Source organism: Apium graveolens, chromosome 4 (assembly GCF_009905375.1).
Source record: "Apium graveolens cultivar Ventura chromosome 4, ASM990537v1, whole genome shotgun sequence".
In the NCBI taxonomy this organism is placed as follows: domain Eukaryota; kingdom Viridiplantae; phylum Streptophyta; class Magnoliopsida; order Apiales; family Apiaceae; genus Apium; species Apium graveolens.
The window spans coordinates 288,986,281-289,002,908 of NC_133650.1; the positions used below are offsets into that span (position 1 = coordinate 288,986,281).

Below are 16,628 nucleotides of genomic sequence, written 5' to 3' on the forward strand. Positions count from 1 at the left end.
AAGAGTTGATTATACCAAGGAAGAAAATATCAGCCACTGACATTGATCAAGATGATACAGCAAATCAGAATGTAACTCCTGATGCAGACACAAATCCTGAGGTAAAAGCAGAACCTGATGCTATGAACCTGATAGCTGATTTTGACTCTGATGAAAAGGTGATCGAAGCATTAAATGATTCAGCCCTTACTCCAATAGTCACTCCTCATACTTCAGAGGTTGATGAAAAAGAAAAAGTTGATAGAAGGAAAGCTGATCAAGCATGCAAAGAATATTTGCAGAGAGTTTTAAAATCAAAGAGGGAGCTATGACAAAAAGGGAAGATTCATGATCTGTCTACAAGCTATGCTCCTCTTAGCAAGAAGGATAGAAGATGGAAAGAAATTTATACATTCGATTATCCTAAATGGTTCAAGCATGTTGAATTTGTGTCAACAGGATTAAGAGATTCTATTCCAGAACATGAAGATGTTGATAAGTCCATCAAGAAACCTTCTTGGGTGGAATACAATAAAAAACTGAAACTTGTCAAATCTCGAACCAGAGGAGGCATTGGTCATTCTGATATGGAGATTCTAAGATCTGATCTGCTGGATACAAATACTCTGACAGAGAATCTTGGTGAAAGAGTTTCTCCTTCACATCTTGAGAAAGTTGAAGCTGTGAAGATCGTCTATTAAAAGTTAAATGATAATGATGCCAGAGAAGAGATTCTGTACTTCCTCAGAGATGGTAAAGTAAAGAGATTTACATTGCAGCAACTCTTAATGAATATTGTGTCAGAATTAAAATACATCCACTATCTTCTTAGAGTTGAGAACAATGTCACCAGAAATTGGTCTTCTATGATACTTGAAGTCATCAGAAGAAGATTCATGACAAAAGATGATAAATACAATGGTGATTATGTTCCTAAGTACAAAACTTATACTGGTCAAGAAATGAAGATGAAAAAGGGAGCTGCAGTGCTACGAGTTTTTCTCAACAGTCCTCAGTTATCCTTTAGTCCTGATCATGAAGATGTCAGTTTAAGCTACATGTTGATTGATGATCTTGAGATATGAAAAAGCTCAATTTCTAAGTTGAGATCGGCCATCTATCAGCTTGGAGAATACACTGAAGAGAAGAGAGAGTTGAAGAAAAATCTTGTTAAAGTCCTACGAGACAAGGAAGAAGGAAGATTGAAAACTTTCTAGAAACAACTGTCAGTTATCTGAAGATACTGAAGTGAGCTTTATTCCTTGTACATTTTGTAGATTGGTTTTGGCATCATTGAGAATGGAATTTGTGCTTCATTACATTAAGAATAAATTGGGGGAGATTGTTACATATTGAATTCTCAATGATCAGAAGAAGCTCATGATCTGGCTGATCGCGTGTCATCAGTATCTGATGTGTCATCAGGATTTGACACATCATCAGCATTTGGATGTCATTAGTATTTGAAGACAGTTAGCTTAGAAGATTTGTTATGTTCCTTGTATTGTGGAGCAGATATCTGTTACGTCTGAGTTATAGGACTTTATCTATTCAGTTGAAGATATGTATCAGTTTCAGTTAACTTTTGATAATGCATATCTTAGATTGATTTGTTGTAGCTGTGTAGTATATAAACACAGTTTAGGTCATCACGTAGTATATCGATCTCGAGTATCATTCGACCTAGCAGCTGTCAAGAACATTAGTATTTCTTGAGAGAGTTTTGTAACGGTTTTTATCAGATATATAAAAAGCTGTTATATTTTATTACTTGTTCGAAACATTTATACAATTGTATCCAACCCCCCTTAAACAATTGTAACTTCACTGCTCTTTTTTTAATTTCATTATAACTCTAAATGTATAAGTTTTATTCTTCTTTTACTTTTATATGACTCATAATATTATATATTTTATATTATCCATTTTTAATTACAATTCTTATATTAATTTCAACTCAATAATCTTATTTCCCATATGAATCAATAGTATATTTTAATGAATTAATAAAAATTTTGAAATCGTACAATAATTATAATTTTTTATAATAATCATAACACAAATATCGTACTCAATAATTTGAGTTGGATTCTTTGAGTAAAGGTTATAAATTTTGACATGGCACTTATACTATTATGATTTTCAAAAATTATTTAAATAAATTTACTCGGCCCGTGCTTCGGACGGGTTATCAACTTGTGCTAGATAACACAAAACTTGTACCAAAATAGTTACAAAATGACATGACAATATAAATGTCGAAATTTAATTCATGAACGTGTATGAATTCAAGCGGGGTCCCTTGTTATTTGTTATTATGGGCAAAATTATCATTTATAAAGTATTATAGAAAAAAATTATAACAATATAGGAGTCCTCTAATATTTTTCAAATTTATTGCGCTATTAATTCATGTCTACCTTGAAGAATTTGGGTTTTCTAGCCGATTAGTAATGTTTTTTCTCTTCTGAAAGAAGTCGACCTGTCATCTATTATATTATAGGTTGTTTTTGTAAATGTCTCCAAGGTCCAAAACTGTTGGCAGTACAACGTGTTTGGGGGGAATTATTTACGGGAAATAGGGATGGCAACGGGTCGGGTTCAGATCGGGTATTGTAAAATCCAAATTTAAATCCAAATATTTTCTGGTTATTCAAGTCCAAATTCGTCGAATTTCGGATCGCATCGGGTATTTTTCGGATATTCAAAATTATGAATAATTTAGTCAAATTTAATATTATTTACATATACAAACATAATTAATTACATTTATATGATAACTTAAATTAAAATATATTAACTAATAAGTAGTTAAACACATTATCGCGGGTTGACATGTTGAGTAATATATAAGATATGTTAATAACATAATATTTAGAATTTCATGACAATTAGTTTTTTTATAAATATATACAAAGTACATCTTACATAATAAAAGCTGAATTTGAAATAAAAAGTTATAATTTACTAAATAAGTATCGACAATCTTGATAATAATCTACTATTACTCAAATAATACAATAACAATATGTAAATTATATACATTATATCTAAAATATTACATATAATCTATAATACATGTGTCGGGTTTTAATCGGATTTCAGGTTTGGATCGGGTTTGGATTGGATATCAGATTCCGGATCGGGTATCGGTTCGGTATCGTCGAAATCCAAATTCAAATTCAAATCCAAATCCAAAACTTCGGGTTCGGTATATCTAAAACTTCGGGTTTCGGATCGGATATCCGTCGGATCGAATTAATTTTTCGAAGCTCTTAATTTTTCCTCAATATAATAATATATAGAGAGAGAATTAAAGAAGGATTGTCGAAAAGAACATGTGATTTTGTATCTTAAATATTTAAGATACTATAAAATATTATCATTTTTAAAGAAAATTAAAAAACTTCTTAGAGTTGCTCTCATCTATCCTTACCATCCATTGACCTTGTCTAAATGCAACGTAGTGGTACAAGACTTATCCTTGTCTAAGTGCAAATACACAATGCTATACAAGCACCCATATAAACACAAAAAATGACATAAATTCCAAAAAAAAGACAGTTGCGACATGCTGAATATATGCCTAGTGAGAATAAAAAGAGAGTAATATGCTAAAATATAAGTGATTTTCCCTGCAAGTTAGGTTATTAAACTCAAAAAATTTGCATCAATTAATTAATTTCATAAAAATTTGCATTAAGATAATTGTTGTTAATATCACCGTTAACCTGCACCTATGAACTCTAGACTAAAATATTATTGAACTCATTGCCAATTTGGAGTTGGACAACTGAATTCAAACATTTTGTAATCGACTTTTTTCATAAAATATAAAATTTATAAATACATATTTGTCATAAAATATATAAATTAATAAATATATAAATTTCATAAAATCTATAGTTTCGTAAAATTTATAACTATTTAAAAAAATATGTAGGTAAAAAGTATGTTAATGTGAATTGTTTTGCAAAAAATTATTGATTTATTTAGAAAAAAAACACTAGGTATTTTATTTAGCAACTAAAAAATTAACGAAATTATTTAGCAAAAAAATAAACGGATTTTTGTTTTGCGAACAAAAAATAAGTTAACGAATTCGTTGAAGTAACGTTTGTGTAAATTTTTTAATAATCAATGACTAAATAGTAAGATAATTCTAGTTAAGTTATCCGTTAACAAACCTTTTGAATTGAATAACCCACTACAAGTTAATCGTGATTTTAATAATATTTTAGCCTATTAAACTCAATATAAAATGTCAGTGTGTTATTATTTTCATCGACTAGTACAAGCAACAAAAAAAAATGATTGTAACAATGTCTTTTCTTCTACTATACCCCTAGCTCGTTGCATTTGATTTGTTTTGTTTGATTCCAAAATAGGAATGTGCTCTGACAAAAAAAAATCTGAATGTGCGCACATATGTGCAGATCGCAACTTCTGATCCGTCAAGGAGAAGAATACATGTTAGTGATCAAAATTATTGCCTCTGCTATACCTCAACTGCAAAGAAACTTGTCTTTCCATCAGTAGCTGCCGCTTAAAATTTTGTATAAAAAGCTCAGCTCTCTTATCAATATCATCCTCAGATGAACAACTAATCGTCCTTTCAATTCTTCTGCTACTCGAAGAAGTAGATAATCGACGATCATTTGTTGGAACTACAGAGTTTTCAATATTCATGAAATAATTATCATCTGCGTACGCTCTCAACCCCAGCCTCCTGTCATTAAGACTAAGCGTTCGCCTTCGTGACGAAGAAGTTTTATTACTTAGGATCGAAGCAAGCCGCCATCTATGGAGATTCATATTCAACAAGAATTTCACCTTCTTTACCGCGTTCCTCAATCTATTCAACATCTTCTTATTAACTTGATATGTATTGTCCTCGCAAATTTGCTTGAAAATTTTGTGATTATTGAAATTTAAAAACGAGACGTGTGTGTATGGCTCAATAATTAGTATGTGGAACTACAGTCTATATATAAGAGAGGGAGAGTGAAAGATAGAAGAACGTATAAGCTAGTCAGATGTATGTAGAAGTTGCTTGGAAGAATAATTAAGCTAGGAAAATGTGTGGGCAAACCGTGTATTTAAGCTTATGATGAAAGTATTACTAAGAGTTTTGTGTTCATTATTCGAGAAGCTATTGAAATAGTCAACACAGTCAGTTATCTCAACTTAATTGTTAGTTATCATATAATATAACTAATTCTATTTTTAAACATAAAAGTATGTATTCGAAAATTGGCTGGTTGACGGGACGGATCTAATAAGATATACCGTTGTTTTATAACATAAAATATGCATTCGGAATTTTGCTGGTTGTGGTTGGTATAACCACTCTCAGTGTGCAAACAAATAAAATGGCTGATTATACTTTGACAAGATCAGTTTTAATTTTAAATTACTAACTGCGTAAAAATAACATTCGGCATTACATATTTGAAAACACAGCCACCTTAAACAGGATTAAGTTAAACTACAACTATATTATTTGCCCTGATATTATTAACTTCGTAATCTGAACGTTGTATATGTAATTTTCTTAGCAAAAATACTAAAAATTAACAGTAATGATTCGATTGATTATAATTTAATTGTATTAAAATAAGCCTTAGAGCTTTACAGCTTAAGCATAAACACATCTCAAAATATCAACTTACACTATATTTTGAAAACAAAAAACAAAAATCTTACCCAACTTGCGGTTCCCCAAAATGGCTCAATTTTCATTTGTCAGTATAAGCTTGAAAAGGTTTACAACTAAAATAGAAATTATTTATCATGAATACAAATTTACCTGGCCTATATATGATTCTAAAAATCCTCGATTTTATCGATTAATTCGTAAATAATGCTCTCTAATACAAGTGACCGATCCGATTTTTGAAATCTGATTAATACATGTGTATTAACCTTGATTGATGTACTGCAAATAAACTATTATATAAGATAGAATTTCAATTAAATTTAAATAATTATAAATTATGTAATATTATAAATAGATATTAACTTATAAATTACTAAATTAATAATGATATTTAAAATGAAAATAATTTAAAATATTAAAATGTGTCAGATTTATCTTCCAATTAACATTGATATTTGAGACTATCACATTGTCGGAACCAAATTTCTGCATGGACGGTCTTCGATCGGACCTGCAAGGAGAATAATGCGAGATTTTATCCCTCGATTTACCTCCGGCGTGAGAATCAGTAATTGGTCATCGTAGGTAATATATGAACGTACAAGTGATTTTTGAAGATGTAATTGTATGTATGAAATTGTATAGAAAACATGGATCAATACTTATAGATGTTTCCCTACTCTTTGGTGTTGGTCGAGAGAAACTAGCATGATGGACGTTATTGTAACATTCACCTTATAATTTTACTCCACAAGCTACGGAATGTTCAGGTTTATTTGGACTGGATCCTAGGGCCATCTTTGGATTGTCTGTGTTGTGTCTCCAGTCCAGTAATGGGTCTTGCAAGACGGGCCTCCAATATGTTCATGGGCTTTGTTCAGATGTCATTTGGACAAAGCGTATTACTTCAGCTTATTTTTGGGATTTCCCTAAGGGTCCGATTCTTCGGGATAACTCATCTTCGTACAGCCAGAAAGTCAAACAAAAAGGCAAAGAAGTTTCCTGAAGATTGTTATTTCGTGGTCGACTATAATGAAGCGATTAGGAAGGTTCATATAGATGGGGTCAAGGACCCGATTACACGAGAGAAGTTTCCATATAAACTGCCTGAGGTCACTTCGCGTTCATACATTAATTTGTAATTTAACACTTTCTCTCGAGGCTCAACTCTTGTCTGTCTTCGGGAAAAGCTTATAATTTTGCCTTCGAGCTTAATATTTGTCCACCTTCAAGCATAACACAATTTGCCTTCGGGCTTTTATGCATCTTTGGTTTTATAATTACCTTATCTTTAAACTTGGTTTGGTCTAGTCAATTTTTATGTTTTCTTACCCAATTATTGTGTATCTTTGGTATTAATGTTAACCTTAGCAAAATTTATTTGACTTATGCATTTTCGGTCTATTACTTTTGCCTTAACATATTATATATGCGTTTTAGGCCTTTCTTCTAGCCTTAGCGTATTTTATATGTGTATTCGACAATATTTCATATTGTTGTTTTTTCCTTTGACTCTTTAAAGGGACTTATATTTTACATTCACATAATTTAATTTTTATTCTTTTTCGGTTTCCATTGCAGACTTCAGTTATTTTATGCCTTTCCGGTTTTAAAACTTACCTTAGCGAAATTTGTTCAATTTACACATTTTCGGTATGTATATGAATCTTGACATATTTTATTTAATTTACTCATATTTGGTAGTAAATATAGCGTAATTTTAAATTTATGCATTTTCGATATTAAGCGAGCATAATTCTTAATTTACGAATCTTCGGTATTTGACCTAGCATAATATATCTCATATATGCGTCCTCAGTACTTAATAGTTACCTTAGCATAGTCAGAGTTTATAACTACCTTCTTGGCCCCCAAGTTTTTAAGGGACTAAGTAGCTTTTGCTTTGAGATTTTAAGTAATTAGTTCGATTGTTCTCCCTAATCCCGAAAGAAAGATAGTTAGTGTCTTAAAGACTTGTTATGCTTTTGGGTTATTATTTTCTTTGAATGTTTAAGCAAGTTTCTATCTTATTTGGGATACCCCCAAGATAAGTACTTAGCATATTTCATATGCCTCATAGGATTTTTATCTTGCCCTTTGACTTTTTATCTCGCCTCGGCATATTTTAGATGCGTCTTTGACAGTATTCAAGATTTCAATCTGTGTCCCCAATTTTTTAAAGAACTGGACAGTTCGGATTCGGAAATTTTATTTTTACCTTAGCATAATTTATAATTTATACTTCTTCGATTTATATTCCATATTTGATTTATTTTATGCCTCTTTCGTTTTAATATTTACCATAGCGTAAATATTTCGATTTATGCATCTTCGGTATCCTTGGCATGATTTGTTTAATTACACATCTTCGATATATAACCTAGTGTAATTAATTTAATTTAACGCATCTTCAGTTTTTAACTTAGTGTAGTTTATTTTAGGTATTTAACCTATCGTAATTAATTTAATTTATGCATCTTCAGTATTTAACCTAGCGTAGTTTATTTAATTTATGCATATTAAATATTTAACCTAGCATAATTTACTTAATTAGTGCATATTTGGTATTCAACCTCAACACAATTTTAAACATATTTCGGAATTACCTTTTTTCCCCCAAGTGTTTAAGGTACTGAGCGATACGAATTCGGGACTTTCATTTTATTAGGCTGATTTTTGCCCCAGGGTCCGAATGTGATTGTTCGGTGTCTTGAAGACTTGTTTAAGAAAATTCTTATTTTAATCAGGATACTCCCCAAATAGGTACTTCTTTGCTAATTTATTTGTTTTATTAATGTTCCAAGTACTTAAACAAAATAATGTACTTATTCCGAAGAAATGTACTTAACCAAAATAATGTACTTATTCCAAAGAAATATAGCTTTGATCATTTCGGTAAAAATTGTGTTGGACCTTTTAGAATCCCACCAAGTTGTAAATCAAGAATATATGTACTGCTTTCTGATATTGTGGTTCTTTTGTTGCTTTTAATTCTTTTTGCAAGATACTGCATGTTTCGCTATTATGAGGAATATGACTCTTTGATGCTTGCACTTCTGGTTTTCATTATTCTTTTGTATCGTTGTTTTGAATTTAATCGAATCACACTCTTTAGATGGCCTTTTATTTTCTTCAACCTTGTTGCAGGCTAGTGTGATCTACATTATGTCTTCTCTGTATAGGTCTCATGGATTTAATCACGAAAGAATCTGCAGATTTTTTAATTTGTTGCAAGCTTAGACAACTATATACTGTGACATCCTCCAAAACCGGGTCAGAAGTTTGGGGTCCACAACACACACACACCATATATATAAACATGCTTATAACAATAATAATAATATATGTAGTGACCCTACTTACCTTCATCCACGGATCGCAACAGGTTAAAGTATGCACACAAGCCACAACTTACTTACTTATATTACAAACGTTCCAAATCCCAACTATTTAAACTTACATCTGAATACTAAACATTCTTACAAACTTTCAAACTTAAACTATTACAAAAGTCTTCAACTAGCTTATTTCGCTTAACCTGGAATCCTAGCTCGCACACTTGATTGGGGATCCTCGCTACCAACAGGTTCCTTCTTAACTGGAAAAGAACATAAACGGTATCGCACAAATGAGCTAACTAGCTCAGCAAGTCACAGTGATAATACTGAGATTAAACAGTGATCAAAATGAAATGATTTAGGGTATCAAGTTTCTTTATAAGCAATAACTAGAATTGGATATTCAATTTTTATTTTAAAAACCAAGGTTAGGCTATTGATCAGTCACGCACTAACCCGAGCAAGGCACACAGCTCTGCTCTAGTTACTGGATCCAAGGCACACATTGGCCTAACATGACCACCAATCTGGTCTGACCACGAATCTGGTCCACATTTTATAAAACAATCAAATTCCATAATAATAACAGAATAAACAATGTAAATCAATAAACAGAATCATAAACAACATTGGTTTTCAAGCATAAGGTGATTTACATTCATCCATAGGATATAACAAGGTAAGTACAAGGATTGGCTATCAACAGGTAAAAAAATCAGATAATAGAATAATCAAGGTATCGTGGTTATAAGGATTAGTCTTCTGATATGTAAGGTATGAAGGTTTGTATGTTAAACAATTCTGGTTCAGTGATCGGTATTTAGTTTGTATGTATTTGTGGAGTAATATCGTATATTTGTGGTTCACATCTGGGTATTCAATAATCAATGGTTTACAAAAAATAAGGCTTACGGTTCAAAGATCAATAACTGGAATCAAGGTTTAGGGTTACGTGCTTCAAAGCACTTGCAATATAAAACAAAACTATTCAATTACTCGTAATATATCTTGAGAAGGTTTAGAACACTTGTCTTTTCTCACTCTGCTTACGATTCACTTGCTTGCGTCTACCGACTTTTAATCACCGACTACTTGCTTTCCTTTCCTACTCCTCGCTTCTTCTGTTAAACATCACAAGCATCTATCAATACTCTTTCTCACTTTATCCTATACATTATAAGCTTCTATCTACCCTTCGTTTCACCCAAATCCGATTTACGGATTGAAAGTTACGATTAAAACAGTCAAACAATACACATATATGGATATCGTACATCAATCGGATCACATATAGCACATAGCACGTAAAATATTCGATAAAAATACTTTTTCAAAGAAGATTCCGGGTTAAAATGATTTTTCATATATTAATACAAATTTTTAAATTTTGTTCGGGATTAAAACGGGTCGTTGAATCATTTATAAACAATTAATAGGGTTCGGATACCCGGATTTGACTTTAAAATCATTTTATAATAATTATCGAGTCTTGAAAATAATTTAAAATAATATTTCAAAGCTCGAAACTATTTTTTGAAATTTTTAAATCTAAAGAAATAATTATATCCAATTAAATAATCAATTAATAATTAATTAAATCAATTAATCAATTAATATTTGATTTAATTGACCAATTAACTAATTAATTATTAACTAAAATTAATTAATTAAATAATTCAGATCTATTTTTGAATTAAAAATAATTATATAAATTAAAATAATGATGTTTGGAATTTTTAATAATTAAAAACAAATTTTTAAAATTAAAATAAATAGAAAATATGATCATTATAAATTTTTAAAACAGGAATCCTATTTTTGTAAATTTCTGAAACTACAAGGACCAAACTTCATCACCTACAAAACTACAGGTACTAAACTGCAATTTTCCAAACCCTTCACCGGAAAACGACGGGTTCGCCGGAGAACACGACTCCGGTACCGCACACCACCATCTCCTCCAGAATTAAACTACTAAACATAAGCAATTTAACCATGTAATCAAATCACACAGATAACCCCTGAGTTGGCCGGAATAACTCGAAGAAAACTCGCCGGACGACGAGTTCTTCTTTTCTCCGGCCAGCTCGATTCCGGTATCGTCTGTTGACGAGACCACCACCAATTGATTCCTCTTTTCAAGCTCTACACATCCATACCAATCATTCAATCTTATAACACCTAGAGCAGAAACCCCCAAATTTCAATTAAAAACATTCATACGGGTTATAAACCCTAATTTCACAATTCGAAATTAAAACACAGATTTGAGCATGTTATTGAACTCCAAATTCAACATATATGATATATCGAAATGATCAGGATAAAATTATCTACAACATGCAAGCATCAAATCACACAAATAACATCAAAATCAAAAATTCATAATTAATCCCAAAATAATTCGAAAATAAATAAAATTATAAGAAATTACCTTTTGATTCTGCTGTAGAATGAATTACAGACTCTGAAAGTAGGTTTCAAGAGCTTCGTTTTGACTACTAGAACTCCAAAATCCGATATCGCTAATGCCTTCAAATTGGTGTTTGATTCTCAAGAACACTATGAATATTAAATACAGACTTGGTCTCAGCGCTTTGGTTACACAAAATACGAGAAGATAATATAATAGTTTAATCAAAATATCTCGTTTCTCGAAAGTATGGGTTTTATCGATTTACCGAAACGAATATTGTATCGAAAATTTTGCGCCGGGACCCGCATAGGGAAAACCGTACTCCGGATCGAAAAAGTCAAAATATGGAAAATGCTCGGAATATTGTAATTAGGTTAGTATGGAGTTTTCCCGAGATATCCGGGTTGTAAAAACGTAAAAACAGTTGAAGTCGGTTGGTTCCCGATTACACATAATAGTTTATAAATACTCGGAAAAATAATTTGTTAAATCCATAAATTATTTATAAAATTATTTAACAACATAAAAATTAATAGAAAAGACCACAATTATCTATACTTTATTTTGTACATATAAAAATTAAAATACTCAAATAATATCACATTTAAACATCCAAACATATGTACCACTTAACAGATAATTCACCAAAAATTCATAGAATAATCACAGAATATTTATTTATTGATAAAAATAATTACACGATATATCCCGGATATTACATCCTTCCCCTTTAAAAGGATTCTGTCCTCAGAATCTCCTAAGAAAACAAACGAGGCACCTGTTCTCGCATATCGCTTTCTAGTTCCCAGGTTGATTCTTCAACCTTTGGGTTTCTCCACAACACTCTTACTAACTATACAACTTTGTTCCTTAACATTTTCTCTCTTTCTTCTAGAATCTCTATTGGACTCTCTACATAAGACAAATCTGCCTAAAGTTCTATCGGCTCGTACTCAAGTATATGTCGGGAATCTGGATTATACTTCTTAAGCATCGATACATGAAAGACATTAAGAATATGCTCCATGTGCGGGGGGTAATGCCAATTCGTATGCTACTTTGCCGACACGCTTCAAGATCTCAAAAGGTGCGATGTATCTAGGACTCAGCTTCCCTTTCTTTCCAATTCTCGTCAATCCTTTCCATGGTGAAACTTTCAACAATACTAAATTTTTGTCTTCAAATTCCATATCCTTTCTTGATTGATCTGCATATTTTCTCTAACGGTCTTGGGCTGTAATTAACCTTTTCTGAATAACTTCGACAACTTCTTTTGTTTATTGCACCAATTCGGGTCCAAGTATCTTTCGTTCTCCTACTTCATCCCAATATACTGGTGATCGACATTTACGTCCATAAAGAGCTTCGTAGGGTGGCATCCTAATGCTGGCATGGTAACTGTTGTTGTAAGCAAATTCTATTAAGGGTAAATGCTCGTCCCAACTTCCTTTGAAATCAATAGCACAAAGTCGCAACATGTCCTCAATTGTTTGAATCGTTCTCTCACTTTGGCCATCTGTCTGTGGATGGTAAGTTGTACTCTTATTTAATCTGGTTCTCAAACATTCTTGAAAACTTTTCCAAAATCTCGAATTAAATCTTGGATCTCAATCTGATACGATAGATACAGGAACTCCATGACATAATTTTGCATCGTGGTTCGCTTTCGTCCTTGGTAATCCAACTATAAAATCCATGGCATCGTGGTTCGCTTTTGTCCTTGGTAATCCAACTATAAAATCCATGGCAATATCCTCCCACTTCCATTATGGAATCTCTAATGGTTGCAATAGTCCACTTGGTCTCTGATGCTCCGCCTTAACCATCTGACATGTATAACATTTGCTGACCCATTCCGCAATTTCTCTCTTCATATATGGCCACCAATAATTTTCCTTTAAATCTCTGTACATCTTGGTATTCCTGGATGGATTGAATACCTTGAATTGTGAGCTTCCTGTAGAATTTCATTCTTTAACTCTGTCACTAGTGGAATCCAAATTCTGGAAGAATATCTGAGAATACCTTGATCATCCTTTTGAGTGCACAACTCTTCACCTACCAATTGATTGATGTTCTGATCCACTTCCTCTTGACACTTCTTTATCTTTTCTAACAACTCTGGCTGAAAAGTCATACTATACATCATTGCTTCATTAGGCTTGCATACTTTGATCTCCAATTCCAATTTCTGAAATTTCTTGTATAACTCTTCTAGTACTGTCAACATGTTCAATTTCTCCTTTCGGCTTAGTGCGTCTGCCACAATATTTGCTTTACATGAGAGATAGTTAATCGTACAATCATAGTCTTTGATCAACTCCAACCACCTTCTATATCTCATGTTAAGTTCCTTTTGCGTGAATATGTACTCTAAACTTTTATGATCTATATAAATCTCAAATCTTTCTCCATATAAATAATGTCTCCAAATCTTCAAAGCAAATACTATGGCCTCTAGCTCCAAGTCATGAGTAGGATACTTCTTCTCATGAGCTTTCAGTTGTCTCGATGCATATGCAATAACCTTGTCGTACTGCATCAAAACACAACCTAATCCCTTATGAGAAGCGTCACTATAGATTACAAAATTTCCTTGATCTTCTGGAAGTGACAAAACAGGTGTCGTGATTAATCTCTTCTCCAGTTCTTGAAAACTTTCTTCACACTTCTCGTTCCATATAATCTTCTCATTTTTCCTGGTAAGCTTCATCAAAGGCGTCGTAATCTTTGAGAAATCCTGAACAAATCGTCGATAATATCCCGCTAATCCCAAGAAACTTCTCACTTATGTTGGTGTTTTTGGCCTTTCCCAATTTTTAATAGCTTCAATCTTTGTCAGGTCCACTTTGATCCCTTCATTACTGACTATGTGCCCTAAGAACTGAACTTCATGTAGCCAAAACTCACACTTTGAGAATTTAGCATACAACTTTTCCTTCCTCAAAATTTCCAAAGATATCCTTAAATGCTCTGCATGATCTTCTGATGTCTTCGAGTAAATCAAAATATCATCTATTAACACAATGACAAACTTGTCCAAATATTCCTTGAAAATCTTGTTCATCAAGTCCATAAACGCTGGTGGGGCATTGGTTAATCCAAAAGACATTACTAAGAATTCATAATGACCGTACCTTATTCTAAAAGTTGTCTTCGGTATATCTTCTAGTCTAATCTTCAATTGGCGATATCCGAATCTCAAATCAATCTTAGAAAAATACTTAACTCCCTTCAACTGGTCCAACAAATCATCAATTCGAGATAATGGGTACTTATTCTTGATTGTAAGCTAATTGAGCCCCCGATAGTCGATGCATAATCTCATGCTTCCGTCCTTCTTCTTAACGAACAATACCGATGCACTCCATGGGGACACACTGGGTCTAGTTACTCCTTTCTCTAATAATTCTTGCAACTGCTTCGCTAACTCCTTCATTTCAACGGGCTCCATTCTATACTTGGCCTTGGATATTGGTTCTGTTCCAGGTGCTAAGTCGATTGCAAACTCAATTTCTCTATCTGGAGGAAGTCCTGGTAATTCATCTGGGAATGTGTCTGAAAACTCATTGACTACTGGAATATCTTTAAGTTTTAATGGCTCGTGATTTATATCGATCACGTAAGCAATAAAGTGCTTGTATCCTTGTCGCAGTAGTTTCTTATCTTGAATCATTGTTATGAACTTCTTTGCTTGCCTCTGACCTTTAAACGTCACTACTTTCTCGTCTGGCGTCCTCAAAATTACCTTCTTATTATGACAGTCTATCTGAGCATCATGCTTAGACAGCCAATCCATTCCTAAAATAACGTCAAACTCTCCTAACTTAAAGGGTATCAAATCCACACTAAACTTATTACCATAAATCTCAATCTCACTATTCAAACATACTTGATTAATAGATACATGTTCTTGATTTGCTAATTCCACAGTCATTATTTCATTTAACCATTCAACTGGATAATCTAACTTATTAACAAACTCTTGAGAAATGAATGATCGAGTTGCTCCCGAATCTACTAACATTTTGGCACATAAAAAATTCACAGTAAGCATACCTGCCACAACGTCAGTATCCTGGATAGCGTCCTTCACAGACATGTCAAAAACTCTGGCCCTTGGAGTCTCATTCACTACTAGAGTGGATCCCATGATTCGCAATGCATTACTAACTGGGGTCGGTTTCTTGCAATCCCTTGCTATGTGTCCTGGCTTTCCACACTTAAAACATGTAAATCCAATTGCTGGAACCTTGACTGCTGGATTCCAGATAGGTTGGTCCTTGTTCACTGGCTCTCTAGCTGGCTGATTACGGCACTCCCTTGAATAGTGCCCTTTCTGATTACACTTATAACAAACCACATTCAACTTATTACAAACTCCTCCATGTTTCTTACCGCATACTTAAAAATCTGGTAAAGTTAGCCTTGGATGATTTGGCTGGTTCCCATTGGCTGAACGGTTGCCTTATCCTCCGCCGCCTACATTTTTCTTTTTAAAATTAAAATTTCTCCCTGGCTGAAACTTGCCCTTATTCTAGTTAAAATTTGGAAACTTCCCTGCTTATGACCGTCCCTCATTTCCTTCAAACTTCCTCTTCTTACTTTCCTTCTCCTTCTGTGACATTTCACTCTCCGTCTCTGCAATCATGGCCTTCTGTACAACTCCTGCATACGTCTTCAATTCAAATATGGCAACCTTCCCTCTAATCCATGGCTTAAGACCCTGTTGAAACCTCTTACCTTTCTTCCTATCAGTATTTACATACGACGGTACAAACCTTGACAATTCTTCAAACTTACTTTCATAGTCCGGTACTGACATACTTCCCTGCTTTAACTCTAGGAACTTCAATTCCATTTGATCCTGAACAAAATGGGGAAAATACTTCTCTAGAAACAATTCCTTGAATCTTTCCCAAGTAATAACATTCGTACCTTCCAATGTCTTAACAGTTTCCCACCAGTAAGTGGCTTCATTTTTCAAATAGTAACTTGCAAACTCCACTTTCTGTTCCTCTCTCACCTTAACCAAAGCAAATGACTTCTCTATCTCCTTTAACCAAACTCTCGCTTTAATCGGATCTAAAGAACCCTTGAATTTCGGTGGATTCACCGCCTGAAAAGTCTTAAATGTTACCTGAGTATTGGTCTATCTTTGCTGCTGTTGAGTCAGGTTAACTGTTTGTTGAGCCAAGATATGAAGAGTCTGGGCTACTGTTGGGTCTATGGGACC

The 16,628-nt window shown here is 33.0% G+C and overlaps 1 protein-coding gene across 1 annotated transcript; it reads right to left on the bottom strand.

Moving 5' to 3' along the window:
• Positions 1–4,230: 4,230 nt before the first annotated feature.
• On the bottom strand, positions 4,231–4,961 carry LOC141717208 (uncharacterized). The gene has a single exon (XM_074519303.1). The coding sequence runs from the start codon at positions 4,843–4,845 to the stop codon at positions 4,453–4,455; it is 393 nt and encodes a 130-aa protein (XP_074375404.1). The 5' UTR covers positions 4,846–4,961; the 3' UTR covers positions 4,231–4,452.
• Between the last annotated feature and the right edge of the window lie 11,667 nt (positions 4,962–16,628).